Source organism: Coturnix japonica, chromosome 1 (genome assembly GCF_001577835.2).
Source record: "Coturnix japonica isolate 7356 chromosome 1, Coturnix japonica 2.1, whole genome shotgun sequence".
In the NCBI taxonomy this organism is placed as follows: domain Eukaryota; kingdom Metazoa; phylum Chordata; class Aves; order Galliformes; family Phasianidae; genus Coturnix; species Coturnix japonica.
In genome coordinates this window covers 40891729-40915199 of record NC_029516.1, presented here as the reverse complement: position 1 = coordinate 40915199, position 23471 = coordinate 40891729, and the positions used below count along the sequence as shown (strand labels likewise).

At 47.7% G+C, this 23471-nt stretch overlaps 2 protein-coding genes and 1 long non-coding RNA gene across 4 annotated transcripts in view; 1 reads left to right on the top strand and 2 right to left on the bottom strand.

The window, feature by feature from the left end:
• CRADD (CASP2 and RIPK1 domain containing adaptor with death domain) overlaps positions 1-11577 on the bottom strand; it is a 72653-nt gene extending 61076 nt beyond the window's left edge. The window contains exons 1-2 of one of the 2 annotated variants that reach the window (XM_015858241.2): positions 11412-11577; positions 8606-8911 (exon numbers count right to left, since the gene is read on the bottom strand). In XM_015858241.2, coding sequence (XP_015713727.1) covers positions 8606-8903 — 298 coding nt within the window. In that variant the 5' untranslated portion in view covers positions 8904-8911; positions 11412-11577. Of the gene's footprint in view, positions 1-8605; positions 8912-11116; positions 11245-11411 lie in introns of those variants that run through there. The other variant, XM_015858248.2, reaches the window with a different exon arrangement.
• Positions 11578-11600: 23 nt separating this feature from the next.
• Positions 11601-12927, top strand: LOC116653261. Its single transcript, XR_004306827.1, has 2 exons — positions 11601-12068; positions 12208-12927. It is a non-coding gene; the product is annotated as an uncharacterized LOC116653261 (long non-coding RNA).
• A 7497-nt stretch (positions 12928-20424) lies between these two features.
• Positions 20425-22595, bottom strand: SOCS2 (suppressor of cytokine signaling 2). Its single transcript, XM_015858228.1, has 2 exons — positions 22376-22595; positions 20425-21889 (listed from the first exon to the last, which is right to left on the bottom strand). The coding sequence occupies exons 1-2, from the start codon at positions 22527-22529 to the stop codon at positions 21441-21443; spliced, it is 603 nt and encodes a 200-aa protein (XP_015713714.1). The 5' UTR covers positions 22530-22595; the 3' UTR covers positions 20425-21440.
• Between the last annotated feature and the right edge of the window lie 876 nt (positions 22596-23471).

The window sequence follows — 23471 nt, the reverse complement described above, 5'->3', positions numbered from 1 at the left end:
CACTAAGATTAAGAAGGCTGCCAGAAGAAATGTGCACTAATGGCAATTTATTCCCCTTGACCTGATGCATTAATGCTTATTTCCCGCACACACAAACTGTGTAATATAAATCAAATCAGCTCCTTCTCTAAATGTGGATTGAAAGAAACGGTAAAGCTCCAGTTCACAGCATTGTGAAACAGAGATGTTTATCAAAACACGTGTACAATTCCTTGTCAATACATCAATATATGACAGAACACAAATCTATTCACAGACAAAGCAAGAGCAGGAAGAAAACTTTAAGAAGAAAATCTGGCAGCACAGTGGAACAAGGGTTCAAAGCAACAAAACTGGTTTTCTGTTTACACAGACAATTGCCAAATAGATAAAAATTGCCTTTAAAGTCCTGTATACAAAATCTTTAGTCTAAAAAGATAAACTGCAGCAGCATCTCTCTGAGGTTACAACCAACTCTGTTTTAATTCTCATTCATATACACATAACATGACCAAAAGCAAATAAACAAATCTGGAAGGAAAGTTTAGCTGAGTATGTCCAAGCAGGGAGGCTTCGCACGTATAATAACCATAAGTAACTACCTGGATCTTAGAGAAACTTACTGATCTTTGTCATACAAGTGACATTTCCCTGACAGAAGGGAATTCTGACATTGCTGATCTTCTCAGTCAACAGGCAAAATGCCACAGCATAGGCAGTCTGAACAAGTAATAACTTTTCAGCTGCAGAAATGATGTTGCTTCGAAGGTCAAGCCACAGTGCCTTGCCAGTGTAGGGAAGAGAGCAGGGCATCCTTTCCTTCACTGGAAAGAACATTTCAGTCATCAGTGCCAAGACCTTCAGTGTCCTTGACCATCAAGTTATCAGTGGACCTGCTCTAGCCAACAGAAGCCAGGATCCTGAGACTTCAGCAAAGTCAGGTTTATACTGTAACGCATTAGACAACATTTTTACTGACTATGGACAGCTGTGCAGCCTCCACAGCACATGCAAACTAAGGTGGCTGTGGTTTGTTGTTGCTTGCTTTTTAAAAATAGCATTCACAGTTATTTATAAAAGACAATAGATTTTTCCGCACAGTGGCAATATAAGCATTAAACAAACTTTCAGCTGAAGCTCCAAGGCAATTCTGGAGGTGGTAAAAAAATTGCTGGTCAGCTCTGGAAGAAAATATCCATTATGAAAAGTTCTGCGAAAAGAGATCTTGAAAGACTTCAATAGGAATTGATCTCAGTCACTCAGGAGTATTTATTAGTGTGAGCATATGGGCCCCAAGAGTTATTAATCAGTTTCAAGAGAATGTCAGTACAGATAACATAGTGCAGAAATAACAACTGCATCGTGTTAAAATTGAAGTTTACAACTGGCTTTATCAAGCTGTAGGGTTAGGTACTTAGCACAACATTTCCCCTCTGTTCTAGAAAACAATGATTATTGTCTGTGAAGCACTTTCCGGGCTACCCATGCCACATTCTGAGACCAGACCAACAGCAGGAAGCTGGCAACAATTATCCTTGATGATCTCAAGGATCACAGAGGACTGAAGTTTTGGGCATACAAAACACTGGCATGATTTTATCATATTATGATACAAGCTGAAGAGGAAAACAAACAAAGAATTAATTAATTAACCATTGACCACCACCTAATGGCCCAGGTTTTTTTTCCACCTCCCATGCAATTCATGCTTGAAGCCCATATTTTCACAGCTAGAATACTAAGAGAAACTGTGCTGAAAGCCCTAAGGTAAACAAAATCTACTCCTGTCATCCACAAAAGTAGTCACTCTATCATGAGTTCAGTTGGAAGTTCCTCTTAATATCAAACTGGCTTCCTGCAATTCCTGCTTCTTTTTCTGCATGCAGGAATTGACTCTTCTGGTGATTTGAAGTTTTTATTGATAATCATGTGTCCTGGGTGTTTTTGTCTTTCAGAACTGTCCCTTATGGTGCCTCATCAACCAGTTTCTCAAAGAAGCTGAATGATCTTTGCTTGGCACTTGCCTTCCTCACTTCTTTCACGATCTGAAACTGAAGTACTGCATGGTACCTGCAGCTAAGACTGACCTCAGCTATCTCATCCCTAAACGGTTGCTCCTTATCTGGAGAAGCAAGGCCAGCAGACCACTTTCCTCAGACTACCCATCTAGGACAGCCATCAATATATTGACCCCTCTGCGCTTTAGAAATCTCTTGGGCTGCCCTAATGGGCCACATTTTCAGTATGCAACTCTCGGTCAAAGCAGAATCAGCTCAAACTATTGTGCTACGCATTCTATCCAGCTGGCTCCTGAAAACCTCCAAAAATGAAGACTGCTCAGCCTCTCTGGGTCCCTGTTTCACTTCTTGACTGCCTTCATCATGAAAAAAATTATTCCTTATTGCCAGTGAGAATTACCCATTTCAGCTAATTCCTATCACCTCTCATCTTCCTACCACACTTTGCTCAGAAGAGCCTGCCTCTGTGTTTTCTCGATAATCTCTTTGTAGGCATTGGAAAGCTGTTATCAGGTTCCCCTGAAGTCTTCTCTTCTCTAAGAACTGCTTATTTTCAATTAGACAATTTTACAACAGATGCTACCACAATGTCTTGTACTGAGCTCCCCATCTGATCCTCACCCATAGCTCTTCACCAGCCTGTTGCCCACACTCCAATAGCACTCCCATCTAAGTCTTTGACCACTCACTGGAACAGTGCAACTGTGTGAACTTCCCACTGTGTCTCTGCAAATTCAATGACATCACTACACCGTGTAAGAGTAGACTTCCAATTCCTTCCAGCATGTCTGCTGGTAAAGATACTCTTGCCCCACACTATTCTGTTGATAGCATTGATCCCTAGAAATACCCACTTCTTGAAAAGGGTCCTGTGGCCACACAGTCCTGTATGACTGTGCCACTAGGTACATAGAGAAGTGCAAGCACGCAGGATGCATCCACTACTGCCCAGGATGGAGAACATTTCTTGGGCTCCATCTCTTCACTCTGGGTCACTGAGCCCTGCAGTCATCCTCAACCTGCTAAATATTACTAGTGCCTACATGAAAGAGTAGCAAAGTCTAATGATTGGCCTTAGCAACCTCCATGATGTCCTGGATGCAGCCCTTGGGAAAGTGGCAAGCCTTGGAAACCATCAGGGCTGAACAGCAGATGGATGTTCCCATTCCTTGTGCTAGGGAGTGTTCAATCCCTGTTAGTCATTGCTTCCTACAAAGCACTGGTACTGGTTATGAGTAGTTGACCAGGTACAGCTGGCCCAAACACTTGTCTTGCCAGAACTCACTCCTCTCTTGTTCCCAGAGCACTAAATAGTTTACTAACTTAAATTATCATTAGCCTCGCATACCTGAGGATGATACCAAGTACAACTCAATATGGCTGTTAACTTGCATGAAAGGAACTGCATGAGACCTGAGGGGGAACGTTACAGTTCTCATTAGTGATGCCTTTGATTAAGGCTTCTCAAAGTGAAAAATGTAAACAGCAAAAACATAGCCACTTATTAACAGGCAAAAAAAAACCCCACAAAACAAAGCAATAAAAATATTCCTTAAGCTGTAAAAAATAATTTAGATTTATTTTATATATATGTATATTTATTTATAAAAATATATACAGTCATATGCACACTCACACTAAAATACATACACAGAACACTGTGGAGAACCAGGGAAGTTGATTACTTGTCCATATCACGATGTATGCTGTTTATTGAGTGTGTGTGCAGACCTTTAATGCCAGATCTCACTGCGGTCAGGAGCAAAGCCAAAGCCGTAAATGTAACACCCGATTTTCAGGGGAGATGGGAATATGGAAAAGAGTTTGGGAAATTCTCCTACAAAGACGGATTTGAATCTCTCCAGAGAACTAGAGCACTTTTTCTACAGCCTTCGGGCACTGGGATGTGGCACAAGGGCATTCCTTCATCCAGGTCAACTCAGTGCAGCCAAAACTGCTAAGCCCATCCCTTTCCTCTATGGGAGGAAACTCCCCCTTCTGTCACTGGACTATACAAGAGAGGGGAGGGAAAGAGAAGAAAAAAAACACCCCCTTCTGTCCACCATTTTAGGGAGAGAAAAGGAATACCTCAGCTGCTCTCCTATCTCACATCCAAATGGAAAAGGCAGAAACCAGCTTGTTTCCTCACTGCATTAGAGGTGAGAGGAAGCAGAATAGGAAGAGGGCAGGAAGCAGCCAACAAAGGTAAGAAGAGATGTTAAACTTCCCCATGTCCTAATGCTGCTGCATTTGAATCAGAACTCTTACAAATCTACAACCCAGCTGTGGAAAAGGACTTTGGTAAAGCTGGGGTGGAGGGAAGGATGGCTTTCTCAGTAAAAGTACTTGTTTTGCTTTGTATTTGCATGCTTCATCCAAAGCGTTACACAACATGGACTTTTATAGAGCTATACAAAAACATGCACTTCGCACATGGCCAGGGAAAAAAACCCAACCCCACTAAAATCTGTTTAAAACATAACATAAAACCTCACCTGAGCCTAATAGGACCCTAGTGCAGCTCGCTCAGCAGGTACCGCAAGAACAACAACAACAAAGAAAACGAAATCATACATCAGAAAATATTCCTGGCTTAGATGTGACAAAGCAGCTTTCCCAAGATGATTCCGTGTAACTCAATGCCCCAAATTCAGTAACGTTTGCCAGGATAGCAACGGCTGCTGCAGAATTCCACTGGCAAACATTGTATCTCACATTTTTCTCTTTCTCAATATGCTGTGATTTCCTGTGGAGTGGAGAAATAATCTATACTACAAAGAGGTGCAGTACTAACACTTCTGGAAGTAAATAATTTTACAGCATCCTACAGTATATATATATATAGAAATATAATACTCGGGTAGAGAAATTCCTGAGCAGAGAGAGACTAGAAAAACACTTTGATAAACAAACGCCTTCAAAGCTTATGTTATTTTCCTCAGAGCAAAAAATATTGGGTAAGTGTGTGCTGTTCCTAGAAAGAATGGAATTTTGTTGCCAACAGCTGTAGCTTTTCAGAGGACTTATAATACTATACAGAAGATTTATGCTCCTGACAAAGGCTTAAAGCTATCCAAACTAGGGCAGAAAGAAAACAATCGTCTTTTAAAAGACCTGTGCTATTTTTGCTAACTCTTAGCACAGCAGAAGTTACGACCTTCAAAAACAGACACCCACAACTGGGGCTGATCTTTGTAATGATTCCTAAGTCAATCAGCGACACTGCACTGGATCAACTATTCTACTTCAGGTTCTTAAACGAGCAAGAAGTACATCCTAATCACCTTGAAATCGATCAAAATCATAAGTATTTATCTGCAAAGCACATGACTTTAAGTTTTCTTCCTGATCCTTTTGGGCTTACAGCTACATTTTTCATATGTTAAGAAAGGTTTCCCCAAGAACAGTACAAGATAGGAGAAAAGTTACCCTAGACAAAAGGCTGTCCTCTGCATAAACAAGCAAAGGGATGCAATCTCAGATCTCTTTGTTGGGCTTATATAGATATAAGTAGCCCTACTTGCCTGCAGTCAGTCTCCTGATGCCAGCAGAAACTGTTCCTCGAGCTCTGCAGGATTAAGGTCTTCTGTGCCCTCTTGTAACTACAGCAGCTAACAGTATCTGGAACTACTGCTTTAAAGCTAAACTGATACTAAGCAATGAAACTCAGGATGTCACAGCTTTTAGGACTCATTTATTTGCAGGCAGCCAAGCAGCACGCTCTGGGTTCAATCCTGGGCCAATTTACAGTTACAATCTATGCCACCCTGTGAACATTACAAACACACAATACAAATACAACACACAAATTGTGATTGACAAATCCATTGCCTTGAAACAATTTGCCCAAAGCTCACGATGAGTCAGTGGAAGTGTCTTGTTTATGTCTCAGACTCTGGCTTCCATCTCGTAGCTGCTCGGTCTACCAGATCATAACTACAGAGCATCGCCAGAAATGTTTTTATTTCCGTCCTCCTAAAATTCCTGTTTAATTTATTGTTTTTGTTTCGTTTCGTTTTGCTTTTACAAAGGGAAGAAAATAAATTAAAAGCTTCTTAACAATTACAGTTGTGATTTTTTTTTTTTTAACTGGTAACCAACGAACAATTTCTCAGCTGATCCACAGATAGAAAGCCTCATCTCTACAAGCAAAATGCACAACAGTCCAAAGCCCCAGATAGAAATATCACTCTGCATGTGCCAGAGTTGTCACCTGCAGATAAATAGTATGCCTGCATTAACTTTTAAATAACCCTGCATGTGGTTTAGTTTGTAAGAAGTGAAGGGCTACAAAGTAAAGCCTTCCTTCAAGAAACAACTCACCACCAGTCCTCAATCGTGCAAAAGATCTGCAAAAACTGAGGATATTTTGCTTGAGTAAACAGAATTTTAATTGAGCATAAACAAGTGAACAGCAGGCGTGCCATTTCCATAAGTATGCATGATCCCAAGGAATAAAGATTTTAAATCTGAGGCCATGAAACAGATTTCAGTGTTAAAAGTCTTACAGGTTTAAAAAACATACGATGTACGTAGAAAGCTCTTTTCACTAGAAATAGATTCTTTAAGACAAATTGCCAGTGACAAATCATCATATTTATGAACTGTTTCCAGTAAGGTAGAAGTTATCTAGCATGGCACCGAGGAACACATTTAATTTTAAGCATGCTTACAGTTTTATTAGAGGCAATGGCTTTTTCCGTGCTTAAAGCCAAGCATATGCTCAAGTACTGTGCTGAGACAAAAGCTTACAAGTTCGTTGTTCTGAATGCAAAGCGAGGCTTTTTATCCCAAACCACATTTTCTTGCATGTAATCAGCCTTCATGATGTCACCATAGTTTCCAATTCACTTCAGGATGTGCTCATCATTTATTAGGGTCCAGATGGTGCTCTATTTCTTTGGTTACTAAAGAACATGCCCAAATATTAAAGCTTACCCTTTGCTTATGTTCTGGATTGCCACAGTACAAAATGACAATAACCTTTGATCTAATCTGGAAATCTTTTCTTTATACATGAGATTTGGCAATATCAAGTACACTCAGCCCACTCGAAACCAAAGAACCTGATATGCATAAATACAGTATGTTAGTCACAATGGGAACAAGCAATCCACAAAAGGGTTGAGAGAATAAAAATCAGAAAGCATTTTTCTAGTAAAAAAAATATGGGACCTTGCCTGTACTTGATAGCTGCGTGTGTTTCTGAAGAACTTTGAGGATTATTTACTAGCTTAACCAGCAATCAGCAGACACACGCTCTGATTTGTAAGGCAAATAAGGAGCACGAGCATGACAGGATTTGTCACAACAGCACCATCTTTTCCAACACTTTCAACACCACAAGTCTGCACCGTGCTGAGAACTCACGGTGTTTTCACCCATGGGCAGCACGTGATATTTATTCTCCAAAATGTTCTGAAAATTATTTACTATTTCCGCAGCTGTGGAGCAAGCATAAAGCAGATCTCCACAGAGACCCAGCAGAAAGATAAGCTGTCTTGCCATTTCATTAAAAATGTCCTAAGGTAAGATAATGCCATATTTGTCCAGCAGATCTTGACAAAACGTTCTCCAGCGTGCAGCTAATTCAGGCGCAGGTGCACATGATGTTCAACAGTCCTGAGTCACACATCTTCACAAGCTTAGAGCCTCACGCAAAGCACACTGACACTGGAAAAATCACACATCATAATATGACCAAATCTAAATGGGGGGAGGCTAAGGGAGGGAAGGAAGGAAAGTTAATCCAACTGCTCAGAAAAAGATGTTCCCAAATGAGAACTACTTCACTATTTAACTCTTATTACCTACAACTAACTATTTAACAACTAACACATGTTGCAAGAAACTAGGGCAAGGAAATGTATTTTAAGCAGGCTTCCTGACTACAAAACAGCTTAGTAATTGCGTACACGTATTGGTAGAGAGATCGTTTCAGAACAAACATCAAATCCAGAAAACTTGTTCTAGAAGTATGCTTAAATGTCAGAAAAACAGAGCTTCAACAAGATTACGTAACGTCCACTAAATCAGTTAACTCCTCAACTCTTTTTAAAACTAAGCAGCAGCTAATTATTTTGGTGGCAATAATCCCAGATATCTGCACTCCAATAAAGATGATAAACCACCTAATTCTAAATTAGCATACGCTACTAAATTAAAACGACATTAAAATCATAAAGTTACATAAATACAAACTCTGCCAATCCAGAAACAAAATACCATAAAACATACATAAAACACATATTAATCAGGTACGGGTAGTGAGGAGGCCATGATTCAGCTGGGGAAAACTACTTTTTATAGTCCATTCCCTTTGAAGTAATGCAGTCTGGGTCTTCCTCTATATCCCAGCTCTCCAAAGGCAAACTCAGTTGAGCTGCTGTCTCCCCGTACCCAGAAACTCAGCCTTGCTCACACCCCAAGCTTGGCAATGTTTCCTGGCATTGGGCTGGCTTCCAGGAAATTCAGGCTGCACCCTACGTTGCTATCATGCTCTGTATCTACATGATGCATAGCTTGAAATTACTGCTACATTCAACACTTTCAAAACTACAGCTTGAGAACAAGCTTCAAAATATCAACAACAACCACCCTGGCCTTACCTGCAGGATCTTGTACCGTCATTTCCTTACGCTTCACCTTCAACTTGTCTTTAACCCATGGGAACTCCTGTAAGGAATCCAGGAATGCATCAAAAGCCTTGGGTCCTCTAGTAGGAAGAATATCAAGGAGCATCATGGTTTTCCTTTGGCTGGTGGTTTGGGATTTTATTTCTTGAACATGACTGTCGGTGAGAATGCCTTCTTGATAGAGATACTGAATAACTAGTCCATCCACCAGCACCTCCGTGCAGAGCTCCAGGCGCAGGGAGCGCAAAAGTTGCTTGTCTCTGGCATCCATTTGGCAACCTAGAACATAAGGAGTGGGGAGATGCAAGATTAAAATTCCAACCATGAACGCCCTCAAGTGATGTTTGATGCCCAACATTCTTTAGACAGAATTCTCAACATCATCAGCCTGGGAAAACTACTATCTCCACCACCTCATTTCTGCTCGAATCATAAAGTCTTACAAGCTAAAACACAACCATTTCTGGGAAATATTAGACAGGAAAAGAGTTTTTGACATTGTGAAGACCAGTGCTTAGAAGGAATGACAACCGTGCCAAAGTACCTGGCTCACTAACTGGCCAAGGTCCACCCCCAAAGCAGCTGGAGCATTTGCCAGTCCATGAGAGACTCTACCCCAGAAAGTTGCCCAGTGTCACACCTAACCTCTGGTCTCAACATCTAAGACATGAGGGCTGCTGCACTGCTGCCAGCCAGCAAGTGGCTCTGGCAACCCAACACATCCTAATTTCAGCAGGGGTGGAATGTCCTGCATGCACCAGGTCGTTCTCTCCCCCAGCCCATCCTGGACGGCTCTTTTAGGACTCGACTGACCTGGTGATGAGAAATTTTCCTCAAATTTCCATCTTAAATTTATTCACCTTCTATTTATAGGCATTTTTTTTCTGCCAATATCATTCTTTAGCCTAGACATTTTCTCTCCCTCCTTGGTATTCACCGCTCTAATGTGTTTATAGGAAGCAATCGGGTGCTGCCTGCCAGCTTCCATTTCACTCAACTAATGCTCCAACTAGACAAAAGCTGGAAAAGATGCATTTTATAGCCATTCTGAGAAAGAGGAATCGAGGTCCAGAGAGACCAGGCGACTCATCCAAGATCAAATCAAGTGTAAGTGCCAAAGCTAGGAACTAAATCAAGATGTCTAGTCTAGTCCCTAATGACAAACATATCCCCAGGACCATTAATGGCACTTGCAAAGGAAAATGACTTAGTAATACAATTAAATACTTTCTTGTGATTAAATCGTGAAGCCAAAAAAACTGTAGCAGGTGTTGAATGTGATTACCAGGAGAATTTCTAGTAATTAAATTAGAAGTTGCTGTTATAACAGCTTGACTGTACAGGAATTATATTTCATTTTGCTCGAAGATTCAGAGAGAGACCAAGATTTTTACAAGCTCCGTTCAAGTTTTTCTACTGTCAGAGATGCCTGTTAACTCTCCATTAAAGACATGCCCATGTGGCCTGATTGTTGACATTTAGGGCAGGTAATCAACAGAACAGACAAGCACACAAATGGTGTTCCAGACAGAATACAAAAGCCAAAAGGGAGGGACTGGAAAACCCTGTCTGTGACACCCTCTAACATAGCAGCTTTCTGAAAACACTTCTCCCTGAGTGCTGAATGCAGCACTGGATGGCACCTGCTCAGGTTACCCTGATGCTTGAGGTGCTCACCTTCTGCCTTGGGCCATCTTGGAGCTGAGCAGCAGCTCTACTGGCACTCGTTCTTTGCAAGGCCTGGTTGATGGGTTTAGCCTAAACACCAAACCCCATCATGGAGAGTGGTGATGGTGAGAGCCAGGAGGCGGACAGTGGCTGGTGTCAGGATGCTCATTAGGGATGGGTGAAACTCAACATCCTGGTTTCTGGCCACTCGCCACCAAGGTCAGCAGCCCAACAACTGCCAGGATGGTGCTTATTGATATTTAGGGTCTTTTTAAAGCTTAAAGTGCTTCTTTAAGGGTGGTTACCACGTCTGATTCAGGAACCGGGCATACACACATGGAGGCGTTATCAGAGTTTTGATGCAGGCAAGCACAGGGCCAGAGTTTAATGCAACAGGGAAACACCTTCAATTAATTCTAATTAGTCTGTATCTAGAGGTCTGTGGTGAGCTCGAAAGTAAACTTTGCTCATAACACTGCTGCTAAAGGGAAAGGAACGGATGTAAGTCCAGTTTAGCTGCAGGATGGCACAGCACAGCCACCCCAGACACTCCTAAACGTACATCTTTCCACTGCAGACTTCAGGAATCGCACTTCCACATCCCACGGCCCCTGACTCATCCCCACACCTGCAGGCACATGTTGGGGCTTTCCTGACCCGTCCACGAAGGCAGACGAACCTCCCGTTCCCAAAGCTCACCCTCCCCGTTCCCCTCCCGCCGTAGGTCGGCGTTTCCCAGCACCAAACGCCCCGCTCGCCCTCAGGCAGCTCGTCCCCACCCCGCCCCCGGCCCCGTCGTTCCCCGGCCCTACGCACTCGGGTTTCGCAGGCGGCGGAGCGCCGAGCCCAACGTGCAGCGCGGCCCCGTCCTGCCCCGCTCCGTTCCGGGGGCGGCGTCGCTGCAGCCCGTACCGCAGGCCCCGGCCCGCCCCGCTGAAGCCCGGCCCCGGCTCCGCAGCGCGGGGGGCCGCGGCCCGAACGCCCCGCGGCGCCGCCCGGCAGCCGGCTCGGCCGCTCTTCCGCCCCGGAGCCGGAGGAGCGCGGGCCCCGGAGCGGACCGGGAGCGGACGGCGCGGGGCGGGGGAGCCCTCCGCCCGCTCCCCGTACTTACGGAGCAGAACGGGGCACTACACGCGGCGCCCCGGCGGCCGCGGAGCCGGTGCGGGGAGCACCATCTTTGTTGAGGGCTCCGCCGGAAGGACCGGGGGAGCGCCGCCACCGGCCCCGCTGACGGCGAGGGCGGGGGGTGCCGCCATGTCACTTGTGGGCAGCCGGGGCGGCGGGAGCGGGGCGGGGGAAACGCTGCCGGGGGAAGGAGAGCCGCGGGATGGGGCCGGGAGCGGCGGGGCCGGCTCCGTTCGGACGCTCCGCTGCCCTCCGAGTGTTCGCCCACGGCAGCCCAACACCCCCCCGCTCTCGGATGGTCCGCGGAACCCGCGCACCGCTGGGAGAGAAGGGGGGGTCGCAATGCTTTGGGTCACTCGGCACACGCGGGTCGGTGTGCGATAGCGGGCGGATAATGAATTTGATGCTAGGGGTTGAAATTGCTTTTACTGGTAAAAAAATTATTTTAGGTGATGCTGCGTTCCGGTATGTGCGTTAAGCCGCGGTAATGCTTTGTCTCGGGCACACCTCAGCCTTCTAGGAACAGGGGCAGGACAGCCTGCATGCGGGTGAGCTTAGCTGCAAACCACGCGGGGAGGCACCGCCAGCCGCTGAGTGACGAGGAGCTGGCTGCCTGTATCCGCAGCACGGCTGTCACGGCTCGGTATATATCTTATATGATCTTATATATATGTATATATATAAAGATCATCCCTCGTGCACAGCCGTGTGACTGCTGAAAGTTTCCTTCCTTAACTTCCTGTACCTCTGCTTGCCAATGTTTGCTTTGCTTTGTTTTTCAGCGCTGGTCACCATGGAAGGAACTGTATTGTGTTTAGAACCGGAGGGACCGAACCTGGGGACTTTCGGTACCACCCCACTGCCGTCCTGGCGGCTGCTTTCAGTGCAGACAATGAACCCACGTCTTAGCCCAGAGAAGGGACAGGAGCGGCTCGGTTCATTAGATAGCTTGCATTCTTTCTGCCAGTTGAGGCAATTGTGATTATTTATTTTATACTGTCCAAGAATATCTTAGAAAGTTAGCAAAACATATGGATGTGCGCAGAGCGGCTCCGGTTCCCTCTCTAATAAATAGCAGCAGCCTCGTTGCCTTTAGCACAGCCAGCGCCGGTCACGTCGCTGCTTACAGCCTAAACACGCAGAGAAGGAGAGCGGTGGGAGGAAGGAGATAAGCCTGGGAAGGAAGAGGGCAACGGCAGAGGTCCAGGTTTGATTAAAGGGAAAATCTGGTGTTTCCTTTTCTTTCCACTAAGTTTGTAAGCGGTGTCTGAAATTCACCGGTGGGAGCTGAACGCGCTATGAGTTGTTTGGGTCTCATCAGCAGGGACACAAATGTGAGCGGTGACTGCGTTCAGTGCTCACCCTGCTGCCACAGAACAGCACAGGGAGAGCAGCCCTCACACTGAGCGGTTCTGCTTGGGTTCTGACTGCGGTTCTTCCATGTCTGGTCTGACTTCAGTGAAACTGCAGAAGAACAGTTCAGTTCCATCCCAAAAACAAAAACCACTACATGATCCAGTTTGGGGTGGGCTCAGCTCCCTGCTATCTGCTCAGGTCTGAGTGCTATCCTTGGTCAAACACATAGATCAAAACAGCACCTCCCGATCTGTGTATGTCAGTGCACCACAGTCAGCCCCACACATCAGCATTTAGGACATCTGACCTAAAACCTTGCTCACCGTGGGGTGGGGAATCACCACCGGTCTTCAGGCCGTGCTGCTGAGGACTGCTGAGATCAGGGCAGCAAGTCCAACTCTATGGGAGCCAAATCCAACCCTATGGGAACCACACTGTGCAGCATCTCTTCTGACGGGGCTGTTCCCTTTTACACGTGTGCTATCGCAGATCAGGTTGCCAGATTTTGAAATGCACTGTACGGGTTTCTAAAAATGCCAAATCTTTTTAGAAACTCAATCAGAAATAAATAAAACCTTTCCAAAGGATCCTCTTTGCTACTTAGAGCTGAGCTCCATCCTAGCGCGAATGTCTTTTCTTTGTTTTCTATGCACTAATTTGTTTCTGTTGATAACGAGAGCCAAACTGTGTTTTTAAAACTCGTGCAAGCAGATTTAATCTATTAGGACTATGCTGTTTTCAATTGTCTGTAGGACGGCATTCCAACTTTAGGGACAAAAGAAAAAGAAATATGAGCCTCAAGATTTGTTTATTAAAAACACATCTAATTGGTTAAATCTCTCACAAAACCTCCGAAATGAAGATGGAAAAAAGAAACATATATTATAGGGGCTGCCTGTCATTTTTAGGCAGATGAACACAGCGAACTTTTCTGTTGAAATAGGAGCCAGGGTGGCCCAAATGCTGTGGCCTGAGGAGCAGATGAGGGTCCTGCGAGTGATCCCTTCCTTCCTTCCTACCCTCTTCCTCAGCCTCCCCTTGCTGTGCTGTCCTCAGCAAGCCTGGCTCTCATTCACGCCAGCACCTGGTGCTGCTGCAAAGGGAGGCTGGTGCCAGAGAGGCAATGAGGACAGCGTGCAGCCCCAGCAGTGCTATCCTCCCCAGCTGCAGGGAGATTTGTACCTGGTGGGATGGGAGGGGGACAGCCTCCATCCTACATGTTGGGTTATTCTGCTGCTTCCTGAAGCCCCCCCTCCAACACACACACACATAAACGATAAGGGCTTGGAGTTAAGTGCACTTCAAAGAGAGCAAAGGGTATAAAACGTAGGTGACACGTCATCGATGTTCGTAGAAGTGTTGTTTTATTTAAAGGCATGGCCAGCGTGTAGGTGAAGCACCGTCTCGAAGCATTAAACCTCTGGGGTTTGCGGTGACCCTGCAGCGTCTGTGCTCGTACATTTGTTTCAGTCATAAAAATAAGTACGTAAATAGCGGAGCTGCGAGGAATTGGTTCTTAGTGCTGTTTACTTCGGTGCTAATGATCTCAGCCAAAACTCAGACGTAGGACGGTCCTGAGGAAAGGAGCAGGCATCGAATGTGAAACTGGCACGTTCACTATGGGGAGAAAGAATCTCTGCAGCAAATCGGAATAAAAGATCTGCAATGCATATTTGCAAAATGTGACTCAATATTTCTCCTACGAGGAATCTGTGGTCCATTTTCCTTAAGTGTGTGAATTAATGCTTTCCTCTGTTTTGTTTTGGAGTCTGAATTTAAAGATGCTTTCGGGAAAGAGCTGAAATACTGAAAGCCTTGAAATATTCCTGACTTCTGAAAGTTTTTGTTTTCTAATGCAAAGCAACCATTTTACTGATGGGAAAGTAAAGCGGTATCACTAATTAGCCTGAAAATTAAATGCTGAGAAATAAGGGAAAAGAATTTCAGATTCCAGTCTAAAACCCTGTCCCAGAACAAACTGCTTTTGTTTGCAAGTTGCAGAGTAGGAACTGCCTGCCTTGCACTCCATACAGAGCACAGGGTTTATTTGGGAAGAAAATAACCACTGATTTTGGTCATCTTCGGTTCCTTTCTCGAGCTTTGAGCTGCACAAACTCACATGCAGTGCATCTCTTTTTAAAGGCTCTTGCTTTCAGGTTAAGCTTTTCAGGAGCTGGTAATGATTCATGGAAAGTTTTTGCAGGTAGCCTAGCCGGATCTGCGCTTATACTTCTTCCATATGTCCTGTTCTCCAATAAAAAGTACCCTTCAATTCACAGTCCTCGGGCTCGATTTTGTTCTCTTGCAAAGTGAAACCTGTGTGGTTCGTGGCTACAAGGCGCTGGCTCAGCAGCCTCGAGTGGGCACTGCATCTGCCAATGGGGGACTCAGAGGAAACTGATGATTTGCAGAAAGCTGCTATCTCCTCACAGTGCTTCTGCGTGCAGCACTCGGCTCACAGAGGAGCTGCGGTGCCCTGGCACTGCAATGGAGGCAGACAAGCAGAACTCTTTCCCTACTTATTTTCTGCTCTCTGCAGAGCAAAGCAGCTGCTCGAGGAGATCACCATTGTTAGAGTAAATGCTAATTGAAAAATAAGCTATTTTTCACCCATGCTGAAAAACTACAAAATATGAAGTCGATCTCCTGCCCTACAGATATAGAAACTGCAGTTTGTAAGGGCTCGCTCACATTTAATATTGCATTTCTGAAAAGAAAATGCGGCAGCAAAAAGTTCCATGAACAACCACAGCTGAGCCACAGCTTCCTCTGCCTTGTGTCAGTGAGCAGCACGGTAGGTAAGAGAAAAGCAGCTGCAGGACGTGTCTTGGAGGTGTCTGGAGAAACCCCTCTGGTTGGGGCATCCCCACTGAGACAGGCTGGGTGTGGGGACAGAGGCTGAGCTGAACGGGTCCTGTTTTGGGAGCGCAGCCTAAAGAGGCACAATTAAATTTTAACAAAGCATTTTGAAAAGTGAGGTTAGAGCTTTGAAATGTCCATCCCACAGATGTTTCTAGTTTATTTCTTGTTATTGAGCCTGATCTAAAGTCTGATAAATAATAACTCCAGGAAAGTAGAAAGAAGAATTTGCACAGGGCTTTAAATCTTTCCCACATTTACCGGTTCTCTGCCTTTACCATTTGTTAGCTGACAGGGCACCAAATTACAGTCCTCGGCTATGAAACATCAATTATGTAACAATTTGTCTGAAAACAAAAGGATTCACTTACATAAACCCAGCCTGCCAAGGAAGGAGAAATTAAGACAGGCACATTTAATTGGGGGATTTTTTCATGTATTTTGTTCTGTACAGCACGCAGCACGGAACTTGTCCCCAGTCCTATCCATTTGAACTCCTTCCTGGTAAATCCCAGCTTAGTTCTTGTACTAGTTTAAGGAGCTTCTGCCCCTGCGGTTATGTGTCATAGAAAATAATGATATCATTTTGATGTTTCAGTTCCTGGATAGTTTTCGCAGCTCCAGCTCTGAGGAAAACAACAACAAAATATAGAAAGAGTAACTGTAAAAAACCCAGACAGGTGCAATCCTTCTTTCAGTGGGATTTAAGCAGAATAAAATCCACAGTTTATCGAGTAGATTAAGCACCATAAATGCGGCGCTATGTTTTAACGTTCCCATAGACTTTCTCAGAAGAACTGGCTACTTCCAAGCCCTATAGACACCTGATGAATAACCACGCTTAATCCCTCGTCCCCTTGGCAACCCCGGGACCAGGACAGACTGGTTTTGCTGTAAGCTGATTTTTTTTTCCCCCAGGGTTTGGTTATCTGACAGACTTTTTGTGCGGTTCACAGTTATGTGTGGATATTTGTTCCCCCCCCCTCCCTTGGCTTTGACGCTCCCCTGAAGCACCATTCCCATAGCCCTGCAGCTGTGCTGCGGCTCTGATCCTGCTTGGAGTTGTGTGCACACCTCCTGCCACTGCCACCTCTCCCAGCTGCTGTGTCCTTTCTGCTGTCCCTGCCAGAATGAAGCCAGCCCTCCTCAGACACCAGGCGGGTCATTCCCTCTGCAATGAGCAGAGCAGCTCTCACCGGCTCCCCGCATGCTGTGCTGCACTGAGAATGCAGCTGCCCTCCGTCTTGAGGGTGTTTGGCACCGATGACCTTTCCAGCCCCTCTAACAGCGCCGCCGCCTTCTCACTCCTTTGGCTGTTCTTCAGCCCTTTGTGGAAATTAGCCCATTTGAGCAATACCGTGGCAAACCGCCATGGCGTTGTGAAGTGAGCTCAGGTCTGGGTGATCTGAAGGGATGCGTCGGTGGAATGCTGTTTCCAGGCATTCTCAGTCACACTGAAATTTGCACTGAAGAGGCAGTTTCCAGGGGCTGAGCTGAGTGAGCTTATCATCCCCCTCTCTTTTGTGCACAGCCCCAACTAGCTGTGCCTTTTAACTAACTTCCTAGTTATTTTATTTGGAAATTTCACTGTTTTATCTGTATATCTGTATATCCGTAGTTGTTTTTTTTCCCCTTTGACAAAGAAGTTCCTTACCACCCCCGAGAGCCAGTAATACAAGTTTCAGAGCCCCTGGACCCGTTATTTCCTCCAGCAGTCAGTATGACACTTAGATTTATTTCGGTGACAGCAAAGTCGGCAGAGGTTTTGTTTTACTTTATTTCAAACAACCGTCAGATACAACACCCACATCTCTGCCTGTACCCATCGTGTGCTTTGGGTGAAGAAGAACAAAGCAATACGTCACCCGCCAAAGCACAAATCCATAGGAATTGTACCAGGAACACAAGGAAAAGCTCTTGAATAGAATATGTGAGTAAATAAAGCTTTTCTACGCTCTACAGCACGGCTGTTACCGCTGTTAGGTAACTAACATATACGAATTCATGCAGCTACACAACACTGTCCTTCCTATTGTAATCAGATTCTACTTTCTTAAGGGGGTGAAATTTAGTGAGAGTTTTAGATTTCAGAACCCTGCAGCTTATAGCAAGGAGCAAGTTGCAGATTGTTCTGAGATTAAAAATAAACAACTCCCACCTCATATTCCAGTGCACCGTTCTCCCGCTCACCAATAATTACACATGGTTTATCTAGAACGTGGTTACATAAATTACAATTAGGACGATGCTGATGAGATCAGATGGAAATAAAATTAATTACAGTGCAATGAGTGCAGCTGTTTGGTTATACTCCCACTCCGCCCACCCCTCTTGTACCGAACCATTTTCTGTCTCTGGTGCTAATGCTGGTGGCAGAGGAATGCCCAAACAGCTGAAATGGAACCGTAGCTCACACTCGTGCTGGTGTTAGAGCTTAGCTTTATCCAGGCACAATTCCACTTTCACCATCCATTTTAAAAGTGAAAATTAGCTTTTCCAATTTACTTGTGCAGCTGTGGGCTTCTCACCTTTCATTTATCAAAGCAAAGGCATTTTCAGATACTAACATTTCCAGGCACAGGCTGAAAAATCTGGAACCTCAAGGCTGAAAGATGAAAAATGAGAGGAAAAGAAACTTATGGTTAAAATCCTGATGATGATTTTTGGTGGACTCAGAGGTGTTCGATCTGTGAGATTGCCCTCACCAAATGCTCCCCAGTTGCAATTCAGGCTGATGTTTATCAGTCAGAAGTCGTTTTGGGGATCTGAAGGGTCAGCAATGAAAATAATACTCAATTTAAGAAGCAATGGGTCTTTCTTTAAAATGTTTGGAAAACACGTTCTTCCCTGATAAATCCAGGGGTCTTCATGCAAGATTTTTTTCACCGCTGTGATATGAATCGTGCTATCTTTGTATCTTTTTATTCCAAAACAAGTCCTCCCCCTGCGCTGCATTAGGATGAAGCAGTGATTGCAGCAAGCCAAGCAAAGTTTAGCTGTATGAGTGCAATGCATCAGCCCTAGGGCTGGCATCCTAATGAGGACGAGAGCTCTGCTCTCATACAAAGAGGACTAGTTCCCCCTCCAGTCTGTTCAAAATATTGTTCATTGCTTTCAGCACAGCACTGCTGCAGACCCTGCTCCCTCCTCTCAGCAACCGACACCAAGGAAAGGAAGTACCTGTCGGGACGCTGTGTGTTTTGCAATCTGATCGTGCAGCACGGGAACCTCCAAAGCTTAATTACAACCGTCACCACCTTTCCCCCTCTTCACCTCTCACCCTCAGCCCATGTTCCTTACGGATTGGTGCCGACCACCCGAGAGCTGCATGGCCCCTGCCCTCTCATGGCATTGCATCTCAACCTGGCATTGCCGGGCAGAACAGGGCCTGGCAGGCCTCCACGGCTGGCAGTGGGCACTGGGCGCTTCCAGCTGCTCCCTGCTGTCCCTCGCACCCCACCAGCCTCTCTCAGCGGAGCTGCTCTTTGTTTCAGATCCCTAAGCCAGGGGCTGTCTGGAGGTAACCTGTTTTAAAGGCGCTGAAGGCACCGTGCTCACACCGAGTCCCTCAGCGCTGTGGCGGGCACCATCTTGTCTGTGCGTGCCCATGAACGGGCAGTGAGCACAATGGTGGGTCAGGGCGTACCCTAACCCTGACAGGGGCTGCTTATTCCACACAGCAGCCACCTCAGCTCTGGGTTAGGGCTAAGTAAGAGCTCCAAGAATGTTTACTGGAATGAAAAGTGTTCCTGCTGACCACAGGAGATGCTCCTCGTGTCGAGGTGGCGGGTGCCAGTCATCCAGGTGACAAGGATGGGGCAGGCAGGTTGCAGTGATATGTCCCCACAGTGCCACAGTTCTGCTGGGTGGGACGCAGAGGGTGGAAACCTTCCAGCACTGCTGCATCTTGGCAGGGCATGGGGAAAAAAATTACGTAACAAAAGCTTTTGTTTTGTTTTCCAGGAGAAGGCTGCCCCCAGCCCATCTCTATGTGAAATTCGGGCAGAGAGTGGGAGCTGAGTGAGGGAGAGAAGCCACCTTTCCACAGAGGGAACAGCGGCACAGCGAGCACTCACGGTGCTCAGTGATATCTCTTCAGCCTTGGTGCCCTCCACTGCCCACATGTTTGTTGGAACTGCAGTGCCTGGCATGAGAAGTCTGGGTGCAATGCCATGAGCTGGTCAGTTCCCCCTCATTACTCAGTTATGCTCGGTAGCGCTGCAGAGCTGCTAAGGCACAGGGAAAACAGAGTTGTTTGCTGTTGTTTCTGTTTCAGCCTGGGCAGGGCTAGACTGCAGCAAGTCTTGACAGCTCTCCTTGTTCAAACACAAGTCTTTTTGCTTTAATTAAGGTAAGCTAGGAAAAGAGTTAAAACTATGAAACTGTTAATGAGGATGAATCTGCGCTCTAGTTTCCCTCTTCACTGCTCCCACATTACTCTCAAATTGGAATGTTTCTTCTGTTAAATGCTTTACATTTAGAGAGAGGAAGGGGTACTGAGGATCTCAGCCCCATCTTCCCACTTGGAGGACCGCCGTAATACACAAAGTCCTGTGCTAATATTCAACTTAATTAATCATGAGAATTCAACAGGCAGCTTATAAGGCTGAATAACTGAATATCTGAATGCCAGCCAGCTGTACCTGTGAGTGGCACCACAAAGCAAGGGTACTCATCATCACTGATACGTGTCCACATACGTAGGTGTTAGTTGGGAAATGCCAGGGGTTCTTAGTGTCACACTTCCCTGAAGAGCAGCAAATCCATACATACAGAGATGAAGATAGATGTGCAATCTGATTGATTTTATTGAGTAATAGTCTTGAGAGCTACAACCGTGAATTAGAAGAAAACCAGAACAAAACAAAACCACAAAAACCATTCCCCTCAAAAAATAAACCACAAAAATAATATCCAAATTTCCCCATATTTTGGGAAACAAGCTGAAGAAAACATTCTACACTGTAGAAGACAGCTGTATCTGCTGATATCCATGTTCTGACATCGGAACTGAGCGGCTGCAGCTCTGCAGCGTGGAGTCCTAAAGCCTCAACCAAAAGAGGCTTACTTAGTAACAACACGGATATATTCACCACCGGGAAGATGTTAACATGTTAACAAAGATTCTGGGATACCAATCTGGTATAATCAGCAACATACTGGGTTCCTATGAAAGATGTGGCATTGCTCCTTAACGTCAGCTTTTAGAGAACTTTGGAAAACAAGGTTTGAAACTGCTTACGGTGCTGCTTTCCTTGCAGAAAAGCACTAAAAAAATCAGAGTTCAATAAAAAACTGAATAGATGCTCACTCTTCTGACTGGATTTGATTAGTTGCATAACTTTGGCAAGATTATCACAGTGCGATCCAATTAAGCTTTCGGGATTGTACGAACACCGGCACCACATGAACCTCAGAATCAGACAGCTGAGCTACTCGTGCACTCCTGCACATCTCCGACACGACACTCCGCAGCCTCTCCTGTCCCGCTCAGTCAGCGCTCTGTCTGTCCTTAGGAGGCACGGTACTGACAAAGCAATGCCATGCAGGCAGCCTCCTGGCTCCGCTCCCCCTGCAGGGACAGCCCGTCACCTTGTCCAACCCCAGGGATGCAAGCGGGGATAATTCTACATAAAGTCTCCCTTTGTGGCATCTGAAATAAAACCCTTTCCCCCAGAACTGCCACTGTTTTGATAGTGAATTCCATGCTGAGTTGTACAACTGGTTACTCAGTTCTTTGGCTGATTTTAAGAATTGCATTTAAAAGTTACTCTACGTTAGAGGCATTTAGAAAAGACGTTTATACCTGGTACCGGTACTCTTTCAAGTACTCTTTTAGCCTTGTTGGCAACGGCAGCTCCCAGATCTGGTTTGTACATTTGTTTATAGTTATTCTGCAGCGGTGTTGCAGAGACGGGGCCGACGTGTACAGGGGTTTGTTCAAGTAGAGGTGGACCGTCCCATTCGAAGGCGTTTCGGTTCTGTCCTTGCACATCAGCACGTAGTACTCGATCAAGTGCACGACGCTGTTGAACTGCTTGAGCCTCGACCTGACGCAGGTGATGGAGTCCAGCCTGAACTTGCCGTCCTGGTACTCGATGCGCAGGTTGGTCGGTCCCGCCGAGGTTTTGACCGAGATGGTCAGCAGATATTCGGAATGAGAACTGTCCCTAACCAAAAAAGTCCCTTCGGGGGCATCCTGCAACCTCTCCTTGGCTTCGGCGACGCTCATGTTGCCCCAGTACCACCCTGGTAAAGGAGGGGAGAAAGCAGAGATGGATTTGCTGCCGGCTGTCTGTTTAACAGCCCGCTCCTCGCCCGACGGATCCGCGCTAACCCGCTTCTAGCGCCGGAGTCCTGCAGGCATCGTAAACTTTTATTTGCCATAGAAAATAATTTGCCTCACGACGCGTTTCCTTTTATCGCGCCCCTCGGGCCGGCGGCCGTTCCCAGTCGCTGCGCGCACGGCTCCCGCACCCCCACCCGCGCCCACCGAGGTCGCTCCGTTCGGTGACACGCGGGGCCGGTCCCCTCACCGCGCAGCCCTCGGGGCGGCGGGCACGGCCACGGGGATGCCGCCGCCGCCGCCCGCTCCCCGCCGCCGGCACCTCCCGGCGATCCGGGCTCCCGCCGGGGCGCGGCGCTGCCGCCGCTTTCACTTCGGGCGCTCGGAGCCGCCGCCGCCGCGCGTTACCCCGCGCCCTCCCGCCGCGCTCCCCTGGCCGCCCCGCTTACCTGCGCGCCGCAGCTCCTCCATGGCCGCCGCCAGCTGAGCCGCCTCCCGGCACTCCTCGGCTGCGGGCGCGGCCGCCTCCGCCGCCCCGGGGCGCCCCCAACGCGGCCCGGCGCCCCCCGCGCTCCGCAGGGACTCGGCGGAGCGCAGGGTCATGGGGGGCGGCGGCGGGTCGGGGGCTCAGCGCCGCACCGGGGGCATGGCCCCGGCCCCGCGGCCGCCGCCGCCTGCGAGCGGAGAAAAGCGCGGTTATAACGGCGGCCCCGCGGCAGGCGCACCCGGCGCGGGTCCGAGCGGCGCTTCGGGACGGCCCCGAGTTCATACGGAGACCCGGGGAGAGCGGGGCGCCAGCCCGGGCGGTGCCGAGGGGTCGGGGGAGCCGGGGGGGCACGCGGGGTCGCGCCCGGGGACGGTCTCGGGTTCAGGCGACGCCGCGCACGGGGAGACCTCGAGGAACGGGGCCGGGAGCGGCGCGGGGCAGCGCTCGGCGGCTCCCGAACACGCGAGTCGCGGCGCCCGGGGGCGGGGACGCGGTGCTTTCCCCGCTCCATTAAATTCGGATATCGGCAAAGAAAAATCGCCTTCCCGCCCGCCCGGGTGCGGGGACGGGAAAACCGCGAGCGGCCGCGGCGCCGCTGTCACCTCGCGGCCGAGCCGGGGCACAGCGGTGCCGGCGGGGAGGGGGCGGCGGGGCAGAACGCGCCGAATCCGTCCCGCTGTGGAGCTCCGAAACTTTCCCCGGAGCCAAACCAACTTCGTGGCGCCCGGCGCTCGCAGGTGTCCCGGGGCCGCGGGCGCAGGTGGGGAACCTCGGGAAGGGGACGCGAAAGGGACGGCGCGGTGCCGAACCCCCCCCCTCCCCGCCCCGCGCCCGCTGTCGAGGAACGCGCGGCCCCGCGGCGGGCGCTCGGGGTCGGCACTCACTCACCCGGGCTCGGCGGGACGGGGCCGCCCGCGGGCGGGGCGCGGCGCTCGCTCGGCTCCCGGCGGCGTCAGGGGCCCGGCGGCATGGCGGGGCGCGGCGGGGCGGTGCGGGCGGTGCGGGCGCACGGCGGAGCGCGCTCCCTCCCGCAGCCGGACGGACACAGACAGAGAGGC